This window comes from Urocitellus parryii, chromosome 9 (assembly GCF_045843805.1).
Source record: "Urocitellus parryii isolate mUroPar1 chromosome 9, mUroPar1.hap1, whole genome shotgun sequence".
NCBI lineage: Eukaryota > Metazoa > Chordata > Mammalia > Rodentia > Sciuridae > Urocitellus > Urocitellus parryii.
Genome location: NC_135539.1, coordinates 3,224,223 through 3,243,185, shown reverse-complemented (window position 1 = coordinate 3,243,185; position 18,963 = coordinate 3,224,223). Strand labels below are relative to the sequence as shown.

Sequence of the window (18,963 nt, the reverse complement as noted above, 5' to 3'; positions counted from 1 at the left end):
AATAATGAGATTTCTGGACAGTCTTAGACATCTCTGAGAAATCCACTTCTTTAAGATAATAAAAGGTCATTGGCATAATTTACAATCTTTGACAGTGACATCAAAATTAATAGTGTGCCCCAGGATTACCTACCAAAAAAAAAACGTATGTAGGGGAGCTAATGAGGATGTATACAAGAAACAAAACTTGAGTTTGAGGATGAACAGGCTTCATCTCCATGGCCCCAAAAGTAGGACCCTAAGCAGGTGTGAGATGGAGAAATAGGGGCAGGAGAAGGAGAAGAATCACTAATTACTCAGTTTGTGTGATTCCAGATATTTCAGCTTTCTAGACTTCTGTGAAGTACTAGGAAGATGGAAGACATTAAAGATGTCTACACCTTGAATGCAAACTCACTGCTCCATTTCTTTTTCTTGACTCCAAATAACTTGAGGTGTGGGTGTGAGCCCCATGTCCCCTCTTCTTGTTTTGGAAGTGGTGGAATTTCAGTGAGGGAAATTGAAGTCATTTTGCACCTTCATTAAAAACATGCTGTGAATTCTTTAAGGCAAAACATGGTGAGTGTGAAAGAGGACGGTGTCACATGTAAAGACTTTTTAAAAGCCTTAGAACTTCTTGTCCCCTTCTGTACCTCTAAAGGGGAGCCCAGGAGTCCCCGTTAATACCTTGCAGGTGATCCAAGTTCTCTTTGAAAGACTTTATCCTAAGAAAGCAAACCATTCAGCTCTTTCAGGTTAGAACTGAAAGTTCTTAGAAGCAACACATTTCTTAGAAAGTTCTAGAAAGTTCTGGATCTTGACAGATCCTGGGGCCTCTGTTTTACTCAATGGATCTCAGGAACACCTCTCAGCTGCTCAGGGAGGTGCCTCACTTAGGCCAGGTAGAGAGTCAGACCTCTTCTTTCCGGAAAGTCCCATAGAGTTCTTGTTTCCAGAAATGTCTTCCTTCACACCCAGGGGCACCATCTATCTCCCTTTCTCAGGAGCTTTGGTATTTGACTTTCTGCTCATGGACACAGGCAGAGCACTACTTCAGCCTCCTCTGTTCTTCAAGAATCCTATAATGAGCCAGGTGTGGTGGTGCATGCCTGTAATCCCAGCAGCTTGAGAGGCTGAGGCATGAGGATGGAGAACTCAGATCCAGCCTCTGCAACTTAGTGAGGCCCTAAGCAACTCAGTGAGACCCTATCTCTAATAAAATATAAAAGAGTAGCTGGGGATGTGGCTCAGTGGTTAAGCACCCTTGGGTTCAATCCCTTGTACCAAAAAGAAAAGAAACAAAGAAGTCCTCTAGTGTACAGTCTCCCACTCCTGAAGACTTTCCAATAGGAAAGACCACAACTCCCAAAGATGGTCATTCTGAGGAGATGGTCATTCTGAGGAGATGGTCATTCTGAGGAGATGGTCATTCTGAGGAGATGTTCCCTGGGTCACGTCCACCTGCGTCTCCACTTGTGAATTTTCTTGTCTGATCTTTTCTTGAGAAAAATTTCTGAAGGGCCAGGACTCATTTTAAAGAAAACTTTCCATCCAAAGCATTTGGAAAATTACAGGATTCCGTTAATCTCATGGACAGGGTGTTTGAAAGTTACCTTAGATATCATGTGCTGATTAAGAATTTTTATGGCTCCTGGATGCATTAAAATATATTCCACACTAAATCTCCAGGGGATAAAGTACCATTTTCTTCAGTATTCATAAAGCACTTCAGAATTCCTCCAGTCCCAGGGTCATAATTAGGAATGATAATCGTCGGAGTATGTTATTGATATGGTAGAAAATTAATCACATCATTTTCAGAAGGTTCACCTGGAGCTGGCTAGCAGTTTCCATCCCATTAACTTGTGTTGGCAGAAAATCAAAGAAGGGCATAAATCCGTTTCAATGTATAGTTTTCAAATGCAAATATTTTAATGCATGTCCCAAATATAGATTCTTTAGTTTTTTTTTTTTTTTAAATCAGAAAAACCTTCAACTGATTTGAATTGCGGCTACTTTGCAGTGATGAAAGTTGTTGACTCCAGGTGGTAATAACGCTTTTGCTTATTTGTTTGAAGGCTGGAAATTGAATCCAGTTGTGGGTGCCGTCTACAGTCCCGAGTTCTATGCAGGTAAAAACGAGTTCTCTTTGGCATGCTGCCCCCTTGGTCTCTCCTCTATGTGCTTTGCCTGCCGGTAAATAATGGGTTTTGCGAAATAATCTGAACCCAGTGAATCCCTGTCCTAACAAGTTCTGAATGATTTCCTGGGGCAAAGCCAACAGTGTTTAAAACCCTTGAAAAATTAAAGGTGCACTGTGTGGGTTACCGGGCCCTGATCCTGGGACATTTCACTTTGGTTTCGTCCTAAGAAAGCATTGAGGCTTTTGTTCAATTGCATTTGAACACAGGGAGAGGGGTCCATGCCCATCATTTCTATGTGCCTGGATGTGTCTTTTAGTTACTCATTTCCATTTGAGGTCGCATTTTCGTTTTCCTGGCAAAGCAGAGAGTCAGCTTAATTATGCCCATAACCCGACAGCCCGTGGGCCTATGTAAGAGAAGGCCTGTTTAGAATACTGGAAAGGATCATGCTGTCTTTCTTTCTCAGTTAACCAATGTCCCTTAGCAATTTCACTTCTCTCTACTTTGCCTTCAGGGTGTGTCTCTGTCCTCACCCCTTCCCTGCCCTGGCACCAACCACCCTCCCTAGGGAAACCACACTCTTGGGAAGCTCAGCGCCCACCTGGTGGGAGAGGGCTGCCCCTGAGCATCAGGGGCTGAGGTTCCCTGTCCAGAGGTGCGTGGCTTGGCCTGTCACTACTGCCCGGGGTCTTCTTGTTCATTGTCAAGTCTACACCCAACACTTAGGACCCCAGTAGTAGATTTGCCACATGGAAATGCAAAAAGAGTCTTTCTTTGATGAGGCTCTTGCTTCTGAGAGAGGAGAAGTAGGTTCCCAGTTGATCTAGGGTCCCTCACTCAGCCACCTCAGACGGTAAGTCATGCCCCTGGCCTTCTTGCTTCTTGGGACACCCAACTTCTGCCCTTCTGCTGACACTGAGCCTCAGCCCTAGTGGGTGAGAAAGGAACACAGGAAGCCGAGCTACCCCTGCACTAAAGTCCCGCTGATAAAAGAAATTAAAACCGGATAACTCTGGAGTGTCAGAGCAGAGTCCTGGGTTTCAGGTTGGCCATTTCTGCAGGTGCTCTTTGTGGGTGAGCTTTACCAGGAGCCTGGACTAAGTCTGCCACTGTAAAGTGGAAGCTGTGTTGGCCCTTGTGAGGGAGGAGGGACACGGGACAGGCCATGGTTACAACATGGACCCCATCTCTCCCAAGAGGACACACAGCACAGCAAGGAGCTCGGAAGCTATACCCAGACGGCCAAGCTCAGAGCCTGGCTCCCCCACTTGCCAGCAGTGTGGTCCTGGAAAGTTACTTAACCTCTCTGTGCCTCAGTTGCTTCATCTGTCAAATGGGGATAATGGTAGTAACCAGCTCTTCGATGTTTGTTAGGATGAAAGGGATTGAGATCCTAGTTGTGCTGGCCAAGTATTCAGCACCTTAAACACGTTTCATAAATAAAACAAACCATTAATGCAACACCTCTCTGCATGGGGGCAAATGAGCTGAGAGCTGATTCTGACATACTATTGGACTGGAAGACCCTTTTCTTAATTCAGGAGAGGATTAACTATTTGTTCTCAGAATGTCCTTCTGGGGGCAGTCAATTCCTGGGATCTGGGGCACTGCAGTCTGTTTAGGGGCACGTGGACTCGGCAGGTGTTGCAGGAGGACATCTTGTCCAAGCCTGTAGAGTCGTGACCTCTCCCGAGTGGTGTGAGAGCAGACGCTGCCCTGGGGAGCTGGCGGGTTCTCCGTGCACAGGTTCTCTCCCCTAAGTGATGGGGTCACGAACAGGAAGCAGGAGGGCTTCCTGTGGGGGCTGGTGATGCTATGGGAATTGTGATAAAGGAAGGTGCGCGTTTCGCGTCCCATGCAATGTAGCTTCTGTCCTGCGTGGCCCTCTTAACCAGGAAGACTCCAGGGATTTCCTTGAGGTCCCGTGTGTGTGTCTGTGTTGTTCAAGGGGACATTTAGATGGGAGCCACAGTTCCGATGGATGCACATGTTCAGGAAGGAACTGGTGGTGTACACTCCTTCTAGAGCTCTGGGCAACATTCAGAGTAGCGCAGGGCTACTGTGGGAAAGAGCAAGTGTCAGGGGGTGATATTTTCTGAGTACTTGGTACCTCCCCTGTAGAGGCGCTGTTCTCCGTACGTGATACAGATGAAGATGCACAGCCCTCAGGACAGTTTGTAAAGGAGAAAACTAAGGTACCAAACATCTGTATTGCTGGCCTGCAATTCACCACTGGTCAGAAGCAGGCCACATTTCTAAATCCGGCTTTAATTGTCCCGGAGTTCTGTACATCCAGGGTAGAGGATTTCATAACTTTGGGGGTGGAGACAAACAGCTGCAATTTCTCTTGTCTGGGTCCTGTGATCATGCTACTCTCTGGGTCCAAACCAGATACTTAAAAGAGGACACATAATCATTCTGGATTATTCCAAACCTTACCACCATATCCCAGGGCATGTTAATTGGGTATGTCAGGAGAACCTTATAGGAGCCTGAACAAGGGAAGGTTTTTGCTATGAGAGATTCCAATAATAAGGAAGCAGAACTTGGGAGAATAAGCATTAGCTGGAGGAACCTAGGTATTTGTGCTTGATGCCTCAGATACCTGGATCACCTGCAAGGTCAGGTGTTCTCTCTCGTCCCTAGTTGTCCACTCTGCGTAGACAGAGTCCAGGATATTCAGAAATACGAGCAAACGTCTGCAGTCCCACCACTTTCGCACAGTTCCTTTGAAATATTTGAAGACCTACAAGCTCTGAGAAGCTAAGGAGCTTAACCCTCACATTTCAGGCACTGCCTGGGCGGGATGGAGGGATGCAGAGGTGGAGAGGGGAGGCATTCGTCTCCATCTCCAGGCACAACCCGCATCTTCCATCTCTAGATACATGACTGTGAATTTGTGGGCATTTTACATTTCCCTAGCTATGAAAATAACTTGGCTTCCTCTTGCTGTCTGGGGTGTGTCTGATTGCTGAAATGGAGACCTTTTCACCAGTTGGCTTTGGGTATTTCGTAGGCCAGCCCTGTGTCTGCCTAAGATAGAAGGCCAGCTATATTAGTCATCTCTATATGAAAGATGTTGTGTTAATGACAAATTTCATAATATTCCCTTAGCATAATCATTGATTTTCAGATGCTTATGCAGAATTAACAACCCAGGCTCCAATTGTCTCTCAGAATGGGGCGTGAAAAGTTCACATATTTTGTAAATTAAAATCAATATTTTCAATCTCTCCTAAAGGTAATTTTCCTAATTTAGTGGACTTTTCCCTAACATTTATTTTCTCTTTTAATTATAAAATGGCAAGTTATTGATTTTCGTGTATAACCTTTTGATGCCCCGAGTGCATTTTTATTGCTAACGCAGGGTGGGTGTGGGGAAAGCAGTTCACTTCTTAATGAGGACCTTTAATTACCAGCTGAACAGTATTAATTTGCTTTGATAAATTATGACATTTGCTCTCCCTCACACACATTCCAGGGGAAGCATTTTGAAAACTGTTATAAAAGGTCTTTCATTTTGGAAGTTTTTTTTCCTCCCCCCTCCCCCCCAATTCTCCTCAAGTCATACCTAGATGAACTCTTTAAAATTCTTGTTCAATACCAGGATTCCGAAGCAGATGTACATAAATCTGCATAGCCCATGAACACAGAAATCTTCTCCAAAGACAGGAGGGTGTTTCCCTCGAAAGCTAAGTAGCTTTGATTTTTTTCCTGGGTCTAATCATCTCCAGCCCCCTTGAGGCCTAGTCTCAAGGCAAATGTAATCAGTCAATTAGGACCCAGGTGGGTCTGGAAGACTTTGGCCTGCCTTTTAGAGTTCCAGTCGATCTGAGGGCTGTAAGCGGAAGAGGAATAGCTGTAGATGTGCACTCTCCGCAGATGCCTCAAGTTACCCAGAGTGATTACAAACAGCACTTCCGGGAACCCGGATGTAGAGAGCCCCAGGGAATTCTGACACTGACCCTGCCAGTGTCCTTGCCGTCTCATAAACAGGTCTCTTTCCAAAACGAATGTCTCCTGCAGATATTCATGATACCTACCCCACAAAACTATTGATTTAGAGCACCTCCAATCTTCATCAATAAATAAAACAGAATAAAAATAAATAACAGAAGGTTATACAGAGTTGCCGGCGTGGTCCTGACAAATGGCAAATTTATCTGTTTCTCAATTGCCAGCAAGATACACACCGCAGAGCTCCCCGCACTACATCATCTCAGCCAACGCATTTCTGTGATTAAATATTCCATCAGTGGGGCTACAAGGCAGCAAAGCTTAACAAGATTCATAAGATGCACCACTTGAACAGACATAACTCACTTCCGTGGTGGGCGCACACCCCGCCTGCAAAGGAAAATTGGAATTGAGTTCGATTACTCCATGAGATGCGATCGATAGGGAAAGGAAAGGACCTTTTAATGAAATGCAGATCTAAGACATGGTGAGATCTGACAGCAAGAGGCATACAATTACAGCCCAAGGTAGAGCTGGACAAATCACATGGACAATGACGATGCGCAGTATCAATGTCATCATCGTTATTATCATTATCAGGATGGGCAGGGGAGGTCCTGATAGGTACACTCCTGAAAATAAGAAGTTCTAGTTTTGAGAAAACAGAATGACAGGATCTTAAAAAAAAAAAAAAAGCATGCCTGACTGCAGACCATTTGGAAGGCGTTCAGGTCTCGGAATGAGCCCATCCTGGGGAGGATCAGGTACCGTCATGAGTGTCCAAGAACTTCGCGGGCTGTAAGTAAAATATAAATATAAAGGGCTTAGTGTGATCGCCAAAGTCACCTCCACTGATTACATCCACGCCGGTCAGACCCTGGCCGTGGACCACATGACTTGGCACCCGGCTAGGAGATGGGACGGTGGATGGGTCTCAGCATGGAGTTTTAAAGTGAGAGGTTGGATATAGCACTCTGTGATTGCTTATCTCAGAAGGGCAGCTGCACTTGACCTTGGATTAGCCATACAGAGCTATTGGTTTTCTGTGGGCTTTTGGCCCTGTGTTTCATCCCAGAACTGGGTCACAAGAAGGCAGACGCAGGTCTCCCTCCCATTGTCCTCCCACCTCCTTTAGGTTGAGCCCAATACCGTTAAGGGCATGGCCTCCACCGCACATTTCTGTGGACCTCTCTCCACTTTCTTTCCTGGGATTTGAATACAAGAGCATCCCCAAATGTGGTCTTGTATAAAACTCTCTATAACTGGGGTCCTGGATATAAGTTTGTTTAATTTGGAGGTTGGATCGGACACAGGGAAACTTGGCCCACAATTCGAGGTACAAAGCCCACTCCATGGGGTCCTCCTGTAGCTGCCTAGGAGAGAACAGAGTGCCCTTGAAGTGTACCTGCTACACCTCTGCTCCATAAGCAGCTAATTTCCAGGCATCCAGAATTGCCTGCACCCGCCCAGAGCCCCAGCCTGGACTGGGCCAGAGCTGTGACCATGACCGTAAGAAGCTGCTCCTGATGAACAATGACCTTTGCTCTGTGATGCTTTGTACAATTTACACATCTGCCAAATTCAAATGCACTGCACTTCAGTGAACTGGAACCGGAGCGTCCAGATTTCAGTCCCCAAGCAAAGGATTTTCAGCCTGGAAATGTTCCACTTCAGAGAGTTTATCTTGTACATCTGTTTACCTCCGTCTCCCCTTTCAGTTGCAATTCACTCATCTCCTGCCTCCTCCCCGCATCTGTCTTATCAGATTTTATTCCATCCCTGCCCACATTTGGCCTTAATTTTTAGCTGTGTCCTTCCAGGTCCCACGAAGGGAATGCAGTTGTCTTTGATGGAGGCTTTTTTTTGTTTTCATATAGGATCAGAACTTGCTCATATGCTAAGACAGCATTTCCTAAATCTTCTTTCTGTTGCATGGGAACCCTGTCAAGGACGACTCCCCCAAAGCCCCGGGAGTAGCAGGGTGTGCCTTATACAGGAAGCTCCACCTGTAGGCCTTGGGAAGAGGGGGAGGTTCTGGGTGAACTCCCAGGGATGGTTTTAGGCTACGGGAATCAATACATTGAGAAGCTCTGTACAACAAAACCATCAGTAAGCTGACCCGGGTCCCTGTGCCTGGCGCCGTGCAGAACACTATGCAGGTCCCTAGGGCCTCAGGAACTTGCTCTCCAGTTGTCTTTATCATAGAAATGACGAAGTTGAGGCTTTATAGAGACTGTATCCCGCCCCCTAAGTCACAGATCTAGGAGGTGAAAAATCTGGTGATTATAAAGGCTCTTCTTCTAACTAACTTTAAAGCCCATGTTTTCCACCATCCTGCTTGAAGGCTGTCTCTGTAAGACGAGGCAAGAGTGTGCTCTCCATATCTTCTATGTGTTAGGTCTGGCAACGTAGCAACAACTAATAAAAATATATTTGCATTTAGCCTTACCTGCTGCAGGTCAGACTCCATATGGAGGCCGTAGATTAAATCCTTGCCGGTAAATGGCACGCTCTTGACCTCACAGGTAAATTAGAAATCCTGTGAACGTGGGTTGCCCAACATCACTGGCCTGGGAAGTGTCCGAGGTCCGGTCCCCTATCTATCTCAGTGACTCTTTTCCCGACGTTACCTCCCATGACGCTTTACTTCATGCAGTATTCTACATTAATGATTCTTAACTGGGAGTGGCCCACCCCCACCCCCCAAGGGAGCTTGGCAATTTCTGGAGACATGTTTTCATTGTCACCTCTTCAGAGGGATTCACTGCTGACATCTTCTTGGGTGGAGGCCAAGAAGGCTACAAAACCTCCTGCAGCTCAGAGAGGATTGTCGGAACCAAAATGTCGATAGAGCTGAGGCTGAGAAATTCTGTCCTAAAAGAAGCACACCATGAAAGATGTCACTCGTGCACCCAGCGTCTTAACAAGTCTCATGTCCTGCAGCTGGTGCAGCAGGAGCACCTGTCCTCACCCACGGCAGACAGAGAGTCTTTTGGAAGTTACGTTGCCGTCATTTGACTTCAGCAGGGAAAACCTGAAACTCTGTGGTTTCATGGGTGTTGGGAGTCCCCGAGCCCACCCCCAGGCTCAGAGATTTCCTAGAAGGCCTCACAGGGGAAAGGAGGGCTGTTAGACCCCCAGGTAGGGTGTGACACAGCAAAATGGTGCAGAATCAGTCAGCCAAGGGGAAGTGTGTGCAGGTGGAGTCAGCAGAAGCCAGGCCACTGCTTCCCGGGTCCCTCCTGTGGAGTCACACACGTGTGCTCACCTTCCCTAGACCTGGCCTGTGACAGCACGCACAGGTTGGATACCAACCAGCCAGACTCACCTGAGCCTTCACATCCAGTATTTTATGGGGTCCCTCACAGAGCATGCTGTACCCAGACCTCTAAATAAATGGGCAGTCACCCTAAATCCCACTGTCACCATGAAATCCTGGATCAAACTGGCCTCTCGCATTCTGAGGCCTCCAGTGTACAAAAAGACTCTGAGCAGACACCCACTATTGTAAGGGCTCAGCGCACATTTCTCAGGAGCTGGCCAGGGCTGGTCCCAAAGGCAAGTGGCTTTTGGAAATGTGCAGGGTCGAGGCAGCCCAGACCTGCTGAGTGGACCCTCCCTGCACACAGGAAATCAAAGATGATGACTGACAGCTCAGTTTAGCCGCAGTGCTGAGGACCATCGTGCTGAGTACCATGGCGCAGGTGTAAGGCAGCTCCATGCTTGGGAAGAAGGTCAGGCCAGATTTAGTTGCAGAAGAGAAAGGAACAGGGGGCTTCTTAGCTCAGAGCAGGACCATGTTGTCAGGGCTCTCTGCACTGTCGTCCATGTGTCCCTGTGCAGCCACTAAGTTCTGGGCTGTCCTGCAGAAGCAGCCGCAGTCGGCACGTGAATGAATGGGGGGGGGGCTGTATTCTAGTAGAACGCGAAGGACACTGGGATTTAAGTTTCACATCATCAACATGCATTGCAGAATATTGGCCGTTTTCCCTGACCAGGTAAAAATGTGAAGCCATTCTTAGTTTGTGGGCTCTATACCACAGCGGCCTTACTTCTCTGATCCGGGCCTGGAGAGTCCAGATTAGTAAACACGAAGCCACAAGTTTAAGCCCAGGAAAGATTTTCCTTATCATTTCTCCTCCTCCTCTTCCTCCTCTTCCATAATTGTAGTGTCTTCCACACTGCGTGAGCCCATAACCTTAGCCCACGTCACTCAGAGGTGTGGCCTTCACCAGGGCAGAGCCCACAATGACATCCCTTATGGGAGAAAGCGGGGTGGGTAGAGCGCCAGGGCACTTCTCAACCTTTATCTTCAGAATCCACAGAGACATGTTAAAGAAAAGGAAAAGGCCTGGTCTTTACCCGACGCCGACTGGTGGGAATTTCTGAGCCAAGTTAAGTGTCTTCCAGAGGCTGAGAAGTATTGATCTGTTCGGATCAGAGGGTCCCTCTACAGAAAGGTTGCTAAAGACCTGGAAATGCCACATCAAGGAATCTGGGCCCTGGAATGTGTCCTCTGAGTGGTGGGCAGCCATCGAAGCACTGTTGAAAATAACAATTGCCATCAGTAAAATCAAACAAGGACAAGCGCCAGGCAGCCAGTTAGCACCTCTCCACTCTAAACACGAGCAGTCTTGTCACAGGGCTGTCGCTAACAAGCCGATCAGGACCCCAAGAGCCAGAAGAAGTGGAGTCCTGACAGCAGCCCTGGGCCATCTCCCAGATTGTCCCCACGACTAAACTAGTGCCCAACGTGAAAGTGGTGTGTGTTTTCTTTCCTGGCTTAATCCAGGTCTTTTCCTAGGGGACAAAAAATTAAATTAAAAAACACCCATGATTTCAAACACAAGGTGATTAAATTTTTAAAGACGGTTTGCCTGTGTTACCATTGGATTGTAAATCACACACTCCTTGATGTTTCCTTTCCACCTTGAGTGTTCTTTTCCACATGTGAGATTGGCCCAGCCAATTAAGTTGTTGTGTAAACGGAGACAAATTGGCCAGATATTGCCTCATGCCCTGGGTGTTAATTAGACGCAGGTGCTCATTCTCCAAGTGTCAGACAAAGCCAAGCCACTGCCCTGTGAAGAGGTAGGGTTGGGGGACTGGCTCCCAGGCGGGAAAGCCTCCTTGGATGAACTACGTTGATGACAGTTAATGTATTTCTAGAACTTCTGCAGGACTGCTACTACCCATTGCAGTTGAAATATTGGTTTATGAAAAATTAATAAAGCCAGTGGAAAATGGAATTCAGAATCTGCACTAGCTATTTACACCAAAAGAACTAGCCAGAATTAATTATGCCGTATGCTACATTCTAATGAGTTTTTCCTTAAACTGTACACCATGATGGAAACTAAACAAGGATTATTCAAAGAATAATGCCAAAGGCTGTTATTTTTTGGAGAGATTAAATTAGTTAATGGGTTACATATTTAAATCTGATGCAAAGGTTAATTGACGTACACTTATCATTGTATTGAGCCCTTTATCATTCCAAGACATGAACACCCCAATATCATTGATATTTTTTTTCTGGAAAAAAAAAATATAACAATCTCTTTGTGATTCTAGTGTCTGTTTGGTATACATACAGTGTAGAAGACCAAAACCCTCTGTGTCAGTTCTCTGTCATTTTTTAAGAAGAATTTCACTAGCTGAAGTATTTTGATTGCTTTTGGCCCATAGCAGTGTGTGTGTGTGTGTGTGTGTGTGTGTGTGTGAGAGAGAGAGAGAGAGAGAGAGAGAGAGAGAGAGAGATCCAATCGCTTATTGATAAATTCGAAGGTCATGTTTATTTTCTGCTTGCATCAAGAAGCGGGAGGGGGAGGAGTTTCCAGGATTGTAAATCTAAGCTGCGAAGGCCTTGGGAGGCAACTGGAAATGGGTCTACCTCCATTCCACAGACATCCAGAGCCCTCCAAAGCAGAGTTCCATAATAGAACGTGAAATATAAAAAGGAGGACATGGAGGGCACTTCTAGGCAGTTTTTAGACTCTCGGAGCATCTTATATAGGCTCCTGTTGTGAAGATGAGAGACAGAAGAGGTCTCTGGATTCATTGCGGAGACTTGCAAATCCCACTGATTTAAGCTGAAGCACAATTTCTAGAAGTTTTTTTTTTCCATCCTAAGCAGGGATGGCAAGTTCAAGGTCCTTGGGAGCAAGCTGGGAGGTAGGTAGGTAGGTACTTTTCTGTGGAGAATCGACACATTATTTCCAGCCTCGATGACGGTCACTGCTAAACGGTTTTCATTGTGAGAGCAACCTGGAGGAGAAATAGAGAATGCACAGTTGACCAAAGTCATCATAGTTAGATATTATAAAAATGGTTCTAAAGTAGTTTTTAATTTATTAATCTCAGGGCATAATGCAGCTGATCGTGCAGGAAGATCCAGATTGGCTTTCAGAATGATTCCCGTGTTGCCACACGTTCATCTTGATATCTGGGCATTTGAATACTAAAGAGAAAGCATGCTTTTTTTTTGTTTTGTTTTTTTCTGGAAAGTACATAGCCCTGCAAAGGAGCCCCAGAGCCCGCACAGTGCCAACATCCTTGAACCCTGTCTTTTTCCTGCTGAGCTCCAGGGGCAGAGGGCCTGTATTCACTCGGCCAGTGGCCTGGGGCTTTCCAGCCTCGGCTCTTTGGCTAGACTGAGGACACCAGCCAAGTGGGACCCCAGCCGTCTGGGTGACCATGGCAGGCTTGGGAGCAGGCTCTGGTTATTCCCAGATTGAGTCCCATCCTGCCACTAGCCACTTACACAGGCACTCACAGGCCAGGCTGTGGATCACCAGCTGCCCTGGTCTCCTGTATAAGTGGGTGAGACACCCTTTAAAAGAACCAGGAAATAAGGGGAAAATAAGGGAATGTCTTAGACACGGCTTGTGAATGCATTTGAACTTAAACATGCAAATTCACAGCTCTAAATAGGCACCCCTAAGAAGAGGTGCTTGGAAAAAGCACTATTTTTAGCAAAGAAAATAAAGATAGAGAGTTCCTTTAAAATGCATTATAATTCAGCTACCCATATTAATCCTTCTGACAGGTAGATAGTTTTCTAGGTGCTGGGGATAAAAGATGAGAATATTTGACTGTGCCCCAGGGAATTCTCTAGGGAAGACCTACATGGAAATAGAAAATTGCAATCCAGCCTGATGAAGGACCTACCAGGGAGATTCAAAAGCACACAGACGAGGGGACAGTTAATTCACTCCCAGGTAGTGGGTTGGGAGCTCACTTTTAAGCTATGCAGAACAGAGACGGGAAACCTTTTCTTTTTCTTTTTTTTATTTTTGAGTCAAAGAATTATGAAATGAGCAACATTCAACTCTGTTTGACATAAAAAAGTGAATTTCCTCTGGGTAAACCCAAGAGTGGAAGTGGATGGACACTTCCCCTTCTCCTCCAGCTCAAGTCAAATGGTGGTAATTGTCTGGTTGCAGCATTGAGAAGGATTCTGAGGATTCTGGGCCAATGGGAAAGGATGATCTTAACGCTGTCTGTCTGGCTGAGGAACGGGTAGACAGTGGTCCAGTTTGAACTTGTTGCCATTGTTCAATTTTAAGGAGCTTGATAAACAAGGATATCTACAAAGCACAGAATAGCATCACGGTCCTAGACACAGGCTCATGGTAGCTGGAAGTAAATGGCCCCAAATAGGGCTTGGGGACAGATAGATGCACTTCAGGAATCTTGTGGGAAAGCTCTCTGGCTTTGAATGACCTTATAAACTCTGCTGTTGCTTGTACGCTATTAACTATTTGACTTGCTTTTTTAAACAAATTAAACGGTGGTCTTCCCTGTGGCCCCCCAAATAAGTGCAGTTCACAGTGTTGTTGTTTTTTTCCTGCGTTGTTTTGTTGAATGCAAAGCTCCCTCTTAAGAAAAGGTCACAGAGCACTAAGAGAACATACTATAAGCACTTTGCAAATTAAATTGAAGGATGTTTTCAGGTAAAATAAAAACCAAGTCTTGTGGTGCATGGATTTTGTTTTACAAAGGTCAAAATCATTGCATAAAGTTTTAGGTTTTTTTTACTACTAAGAGAGCTTTCAAAGAACTTCTTTCAGACCAATTTCTCAGGATCCACAGCATAAGAAGAATTAGGAAAAGCTTCATTATGCTGCCAGGGTTTAGCTCTTTAGACAGAATCTGTGTTGTGTCCCAGAGGGATTCTGTGAACTGCATTGAGGATATTGAAAATTGACCCAGGCATTCTAATTGCACAATACTGAAATGCCCTTCTGGATGTATTTTTGTTATAATTAGATGGTTTTTCTTTTGAAATCGAGGCACCCAGGAAACTTGAGATCTCGTTTTAAAAGTGGTTTTCCACCAGGGACATGCAGGAGGAGAAAACCCTAGCGTGCTCCAAACCCACCTGTCAGTGTGGCGCCCTACAGACGTTGGTTGGGTCGCTCCCTGTGCACCTCCAGGAGCGTCACCTTCTCCCTAAGATCTCTAACCCTGGGCAGAACCACACCATGACCTCTGCAGAGCCATGCGTGAGTGCTGCTGGCCAAGAGCGTTTGTCCTGGCGTTGCCCTCCTGGGGGGCGGAACTGGCTCCCGTCGGGTGACCTCACACCCCAACCCTCAACCTCTGGGGGTGCCTTCTTTTTGCTCTTGATCCCCATTCCTGTGCCAGTTACCTGCAAACGCTGAAAATACCTAAGGAGAAATTAGACCATGTGACGCCTCTGAGACTGGCAGGTGTCACTTTGGAAGGAAGTAGTGGACACAGAACATCAGATGAGCAAAGGTGATCGTCCCCCAAGGGCCCTGCGGTCAGAGTGCAGTCACCACCAGGAGGTGGGCAGCTCATTGCCCCTCACGTCTGGGCTGCACTGGGGCATGGCCCTTTCCCGGCCATCAGGAGGGTGAGTGAGGGTGAGAAGGACCAGGGACCTTCCCAGTGAAGCTGGGGAAGACCCGACGGGCTTGTTAGGCTTGGTGACGGGGGCAGGGTGACATGAGTCTAGAATTTTAGCCCAATCTCGGTTTCGCCTGAAAATAGTGTACACACACCAGAGAAGCACAGGGAGCAGAGGTGGAGGTGGATTTGGGGACCCGTCCCAGGGGTCTTCCTGTGTTCCGCATCTTTGACTTGGCCCCTGCAGGAGGGCGGCATGCAGGTCAGGAGAGATCAATGAGAATAGGGTCTGGCTTCATGTCTCTTGGTGTGTCTATTTGGTGGAACCCCAGTGATGCTGGAAGTTTCAATGGCACTTGTGGAGATCTTGGGGGAGACAGGACAAGACGGTAGAAACAATCTCTAGGGAGACTTCCCCAAGAGAGGGGCCAGTTCTCTGCTCCTGGGGGTGCACTTGAAAGAGAGCCTTCCTGTTGCGGGAGATTGCCTTCTGCTTGTGGAGACGCAGGGGACTGTGGACGGGAGTGGTTGACCTTGCCCAGCCAGGGACGTGAACAGAAGCCACAGGAGGGCTCCCACCATCCATAACGGGCTTTAGAACTCCTCCTGGGTCCCTCCTCTTCCTTTCCAAGTCTTTGAACTTGGACTTGGTAGCAGCAGGAGAGGAGAATTGGTCCCCTGAAGACTCCTGACCCTAGTCACCCTGCAGTGGGCAGCAGCTCAGAACAGGGTGAGGAGTGGGAGGCTCTCAGGGCTCCGCTGTCCGGCCCACTGCCAGGGCCCGCCGGGGGCCTGGGCTCGCCGCAGTGCGTCTGGCCTTGCAGGCTGGCGAAGCATCAGGAAGGTGGGGCTCCAGGAGGAAACCAGAGAGGGGGCACCTAAGGCCTGTTTTCTGGTGTCTCGGGGGGTCATGGGGGTGGCGGAGGTCACCCTCATTCTTCCCTGCCTTACTTCTTCCTCTGAGGGGCTGATTCAGAAAGGTTCAAGTTTGGGAGGAGGAATTTTTTTTCTCTAAACATATCACCCCATACACTTAACCGTTTCTTGAGTGATTCCTAAGTGCCAGCTCCTGCCCAGGTCGCACCTCTTGGAGGTAGGTATATTGACCCCTGTTTTCCAGATGGTAATGCTGAGGCACAGAGAGGTACAGTGACTCACGGAGATCACACAGCACAGGGTTGTTTGAGTCAGGCTTCCTGTCTGTTTCTCCCTGATATTTTTGAAGTTCCCTTTTGAATATGGCGTACTCCTTCCCTTCCCGATCTACTGCTGGGTTCCAGGTCAGCCAGACCCCACTGGTCACACCCCATGGCATGCGCTTGGTGGGCTGGGGGGTGGGCTTCCTTGATCCCTTTTGGCCCAGGCAGGGGGCTTCCTTGGGTCTTGCTGTCACGCGGGCTGGGATGTGGCTGTGTGCTCTCTTCTCTGCCTCCCTGGTTCGCGCTGCGTGGGCTCTCGGGTGCAGCGTGCCTGTTCCAACCCGACACCCTCTCTCTCTCTCTCTCTCTCTCTCTCTGTCTCTCGTAGGCACGGTGCTGCTGTGTCAGACAAACCAGGAGGGACCCTCCATGTACAGTGCCCCCAGTTCACTTGTATATACTTCCGCAAGTAAGCCCCCTGTCGTGGCTCTCCCTGTTACGTCACGTAGATCCCAGTCCCGTCACCTTCCTGCCATGTGCGTTCCCCCCCATCTGTGCCCCACCCTCTGTGGCTCTGCAGGAGGTGAGGTCGATGCTCCTAAGCATGTCCCCGTTCCTGCCGCCTTAGCCTCTGCACCCCTCTGCTCGTCCCCATCCACAGCCGACTCCACCCACCCCAGCGTCCCGCCATTCTTTGTTAGACCATGGACAGGAGGTGGTCACTGGGCTGGGGGAAGGTCACAGGAGGGGGACGGGGACGCTCCTGTTCTTTGCCTGCTTTTGATCACAGCTTTGCAAATTAATATGAGATTCCTAAATAAAATCTGCCAGCCCCCGGCAGTGTAGCCCAGCAAAGGATGCTCTGTCAGCAATTGAGCCTGAGGGTCTCGCCGGGGGAAAGGCGGTCAGCAAGTGGCGAGAGCCTTGTTGGCAAGGCTGTTCCCGTTGCTCTTTGATTCCAGGGTGGAGGAAGCATGAGGAAAATGTGGGTTCTCACCCTTTCTCTGGTGGGCAGGGGAAGAGCCATGTAAATTAGCTTTTTAAAAAGTAAGTCTATTTTATCGTGTGTGTGTAAATATAGCCATCCTGTGCTCCAGGAAGAGAGCAGAGATAGAGTTGGAAGGCAGAGCACAGTGAGGGGGTGGAAGGGCCAGATTCCTGCCCCTGGGCTGAGGGTCTGGGGTGGAGGGTGCCTGTCCCACCTTCCCACCCCACATCCCCAGAGGGGGTTGAGGAATCAAAGCCCAGCTATCCACCGCCATCGCTCAGACGCTCTGCTACTCCTTGGGGTCTCCCAGCCCCAGCTGAGACCTAGCATCTGTCTAGGTGCTGCAAGGTCCCCATAGCTACCCAGTGAGTCTTGAGTGGCATGTCAGGGTCCAAGTGAGCACGGAGGGTCCCGGGGCAGGTTGAGTGGGCGACTGCTGAGGATGGAGAAGGGGTTGGGGAGAGCAGGAGTCAGGCTGATGATCACCAAGGGGACAAGAGACAGAGGCGTCCTCGCGGTCAACCACAGCGAGACGGTTCAGCCCCCAGCACGTGAGGCCGAGACACCCCCAGAGCCATCACAGGAGCCCCACGCATGACGGTGATAACCCCAGGCCCATGCACATGTTTAGGGGGTGGGGCAGGCGGGCATTCCTCCCAGCCATCTGCAATCCTCACTGGCCACGCTAGCCTTCATTAAATGCAAGATGATTCTGTATGCCCCAAGCAACCAAAACCTAGCCACACTGTCTCTGGATCTGTGACTGCTGTCCACTTGCCGTTCACCGTGGTGAAGGATTGCAGGGCTGCTACACACACCCACACACTCGGCCTTGCTTAAGCCCCCAGCCCCGCACCAGGTAGGTACGGTGATGCTTGCCTTACAGCCTGGGAGGCAGAGGGCTCAGAGAGGTGGAGTGGTTCTCCCAGGGTCACACAGCCTGTAGGATGTAGAGCTGTGGTTTTGAGCCAGGGGAAATTATTCAACCTTTGCTACCTTTCTGGATCTATGGGACTCCAAGTCCTGTAGTTACATCTTTACCTGCCCTTCCTTTTTCTGTATAAATGTTATTTTCTGAAGGAAAATTGGTACAGTGGGGTTGAGACCTGGAGTATTTGCCCTAAACACTGTTGTCTTGTGGAACCATCTGGAATGAAATCTGTATGTGTGTGCGGGGCAGGATGGTGCTGGTGGACCCACAGACATGGAATCTTGACTTTCACTAAGGTCCCATTCGTGAGCCACACAGGGCGAACGGTCACCACACTGGGCGATATGGCTTTGCACGATCAGGTGACAGATTTATATTTCCATTTTCTTCACAGAAGTGGACCAAAAAAATGATTCTGAAAAGTCCTGACTTGGGTACACGCAAAGTTCCAAAGTGGACCTAGGAAAGGGTTTTACCTATTAAACATAGAAACATTTCACCAATTCTCCATAATAAACTAGCAAGAGCCAACCGAGGAAATAAAATCATCTAACATAGGCAAACTCACGTCACAGACCCAACCGGCCTGTGTCCTATTTTATAAGGCCTGGGATCCCTGGATGCTTTTTAAAGGTTTCCAGGGATTGTAAAAACAAAGATATTTCACGGAGACATAGGGGGCTGGCAGAGCGTAAAATATGAACAGCTGGCTCCTCACAGAAACACGGTGCCAGCCCTGGCTTAACGGGCCCTTTTTATCATGAAAAATGTAAGGTGACAATTTAAACCATCTATGACGCTACATTTTACCCACATTTAAAGTAAAAATCTATAATAATTATAGACACCGTGCAAGGTATGTCCCACATCCCTCCGAAATGTTTTTAAATGACATCTCAGTCACATCACCTAGACCTTTTCCTCTTATTATTTTCACATCTTAATTTTCAT

General features: G+C 47.9%; 1 protein-coding gene across 12 annotated transcripts in view; it reads left to right on the top strand.

Moving 5' to 3' along the window:
• The window catches only part of Rbfox1 (RNA binding fox-1 homolog 1), a 300,651-nt gene that overhangs the window by 212,242 nt on the left and 69,446 nt on the right, over positions 1–18,963 (top strand). For all 12 annotated transcript variants that reach the window (XM_026385686.2, XM_026385676.2, XM_026385682.2 and 9 more), the window contains exons 7-8: positions 2,058–2,111; positions 16,482–16,562. In XM_026385686.2, the coding sequence (XP_026241471.1) occupies positions 2,058–2,111; positions 16,482–16,562 (135 nt within the window). The remainder of the gene's footprint in view (positions 1–2,057; positions 2,112–16,481; positions 16,563–18,963) is intronic.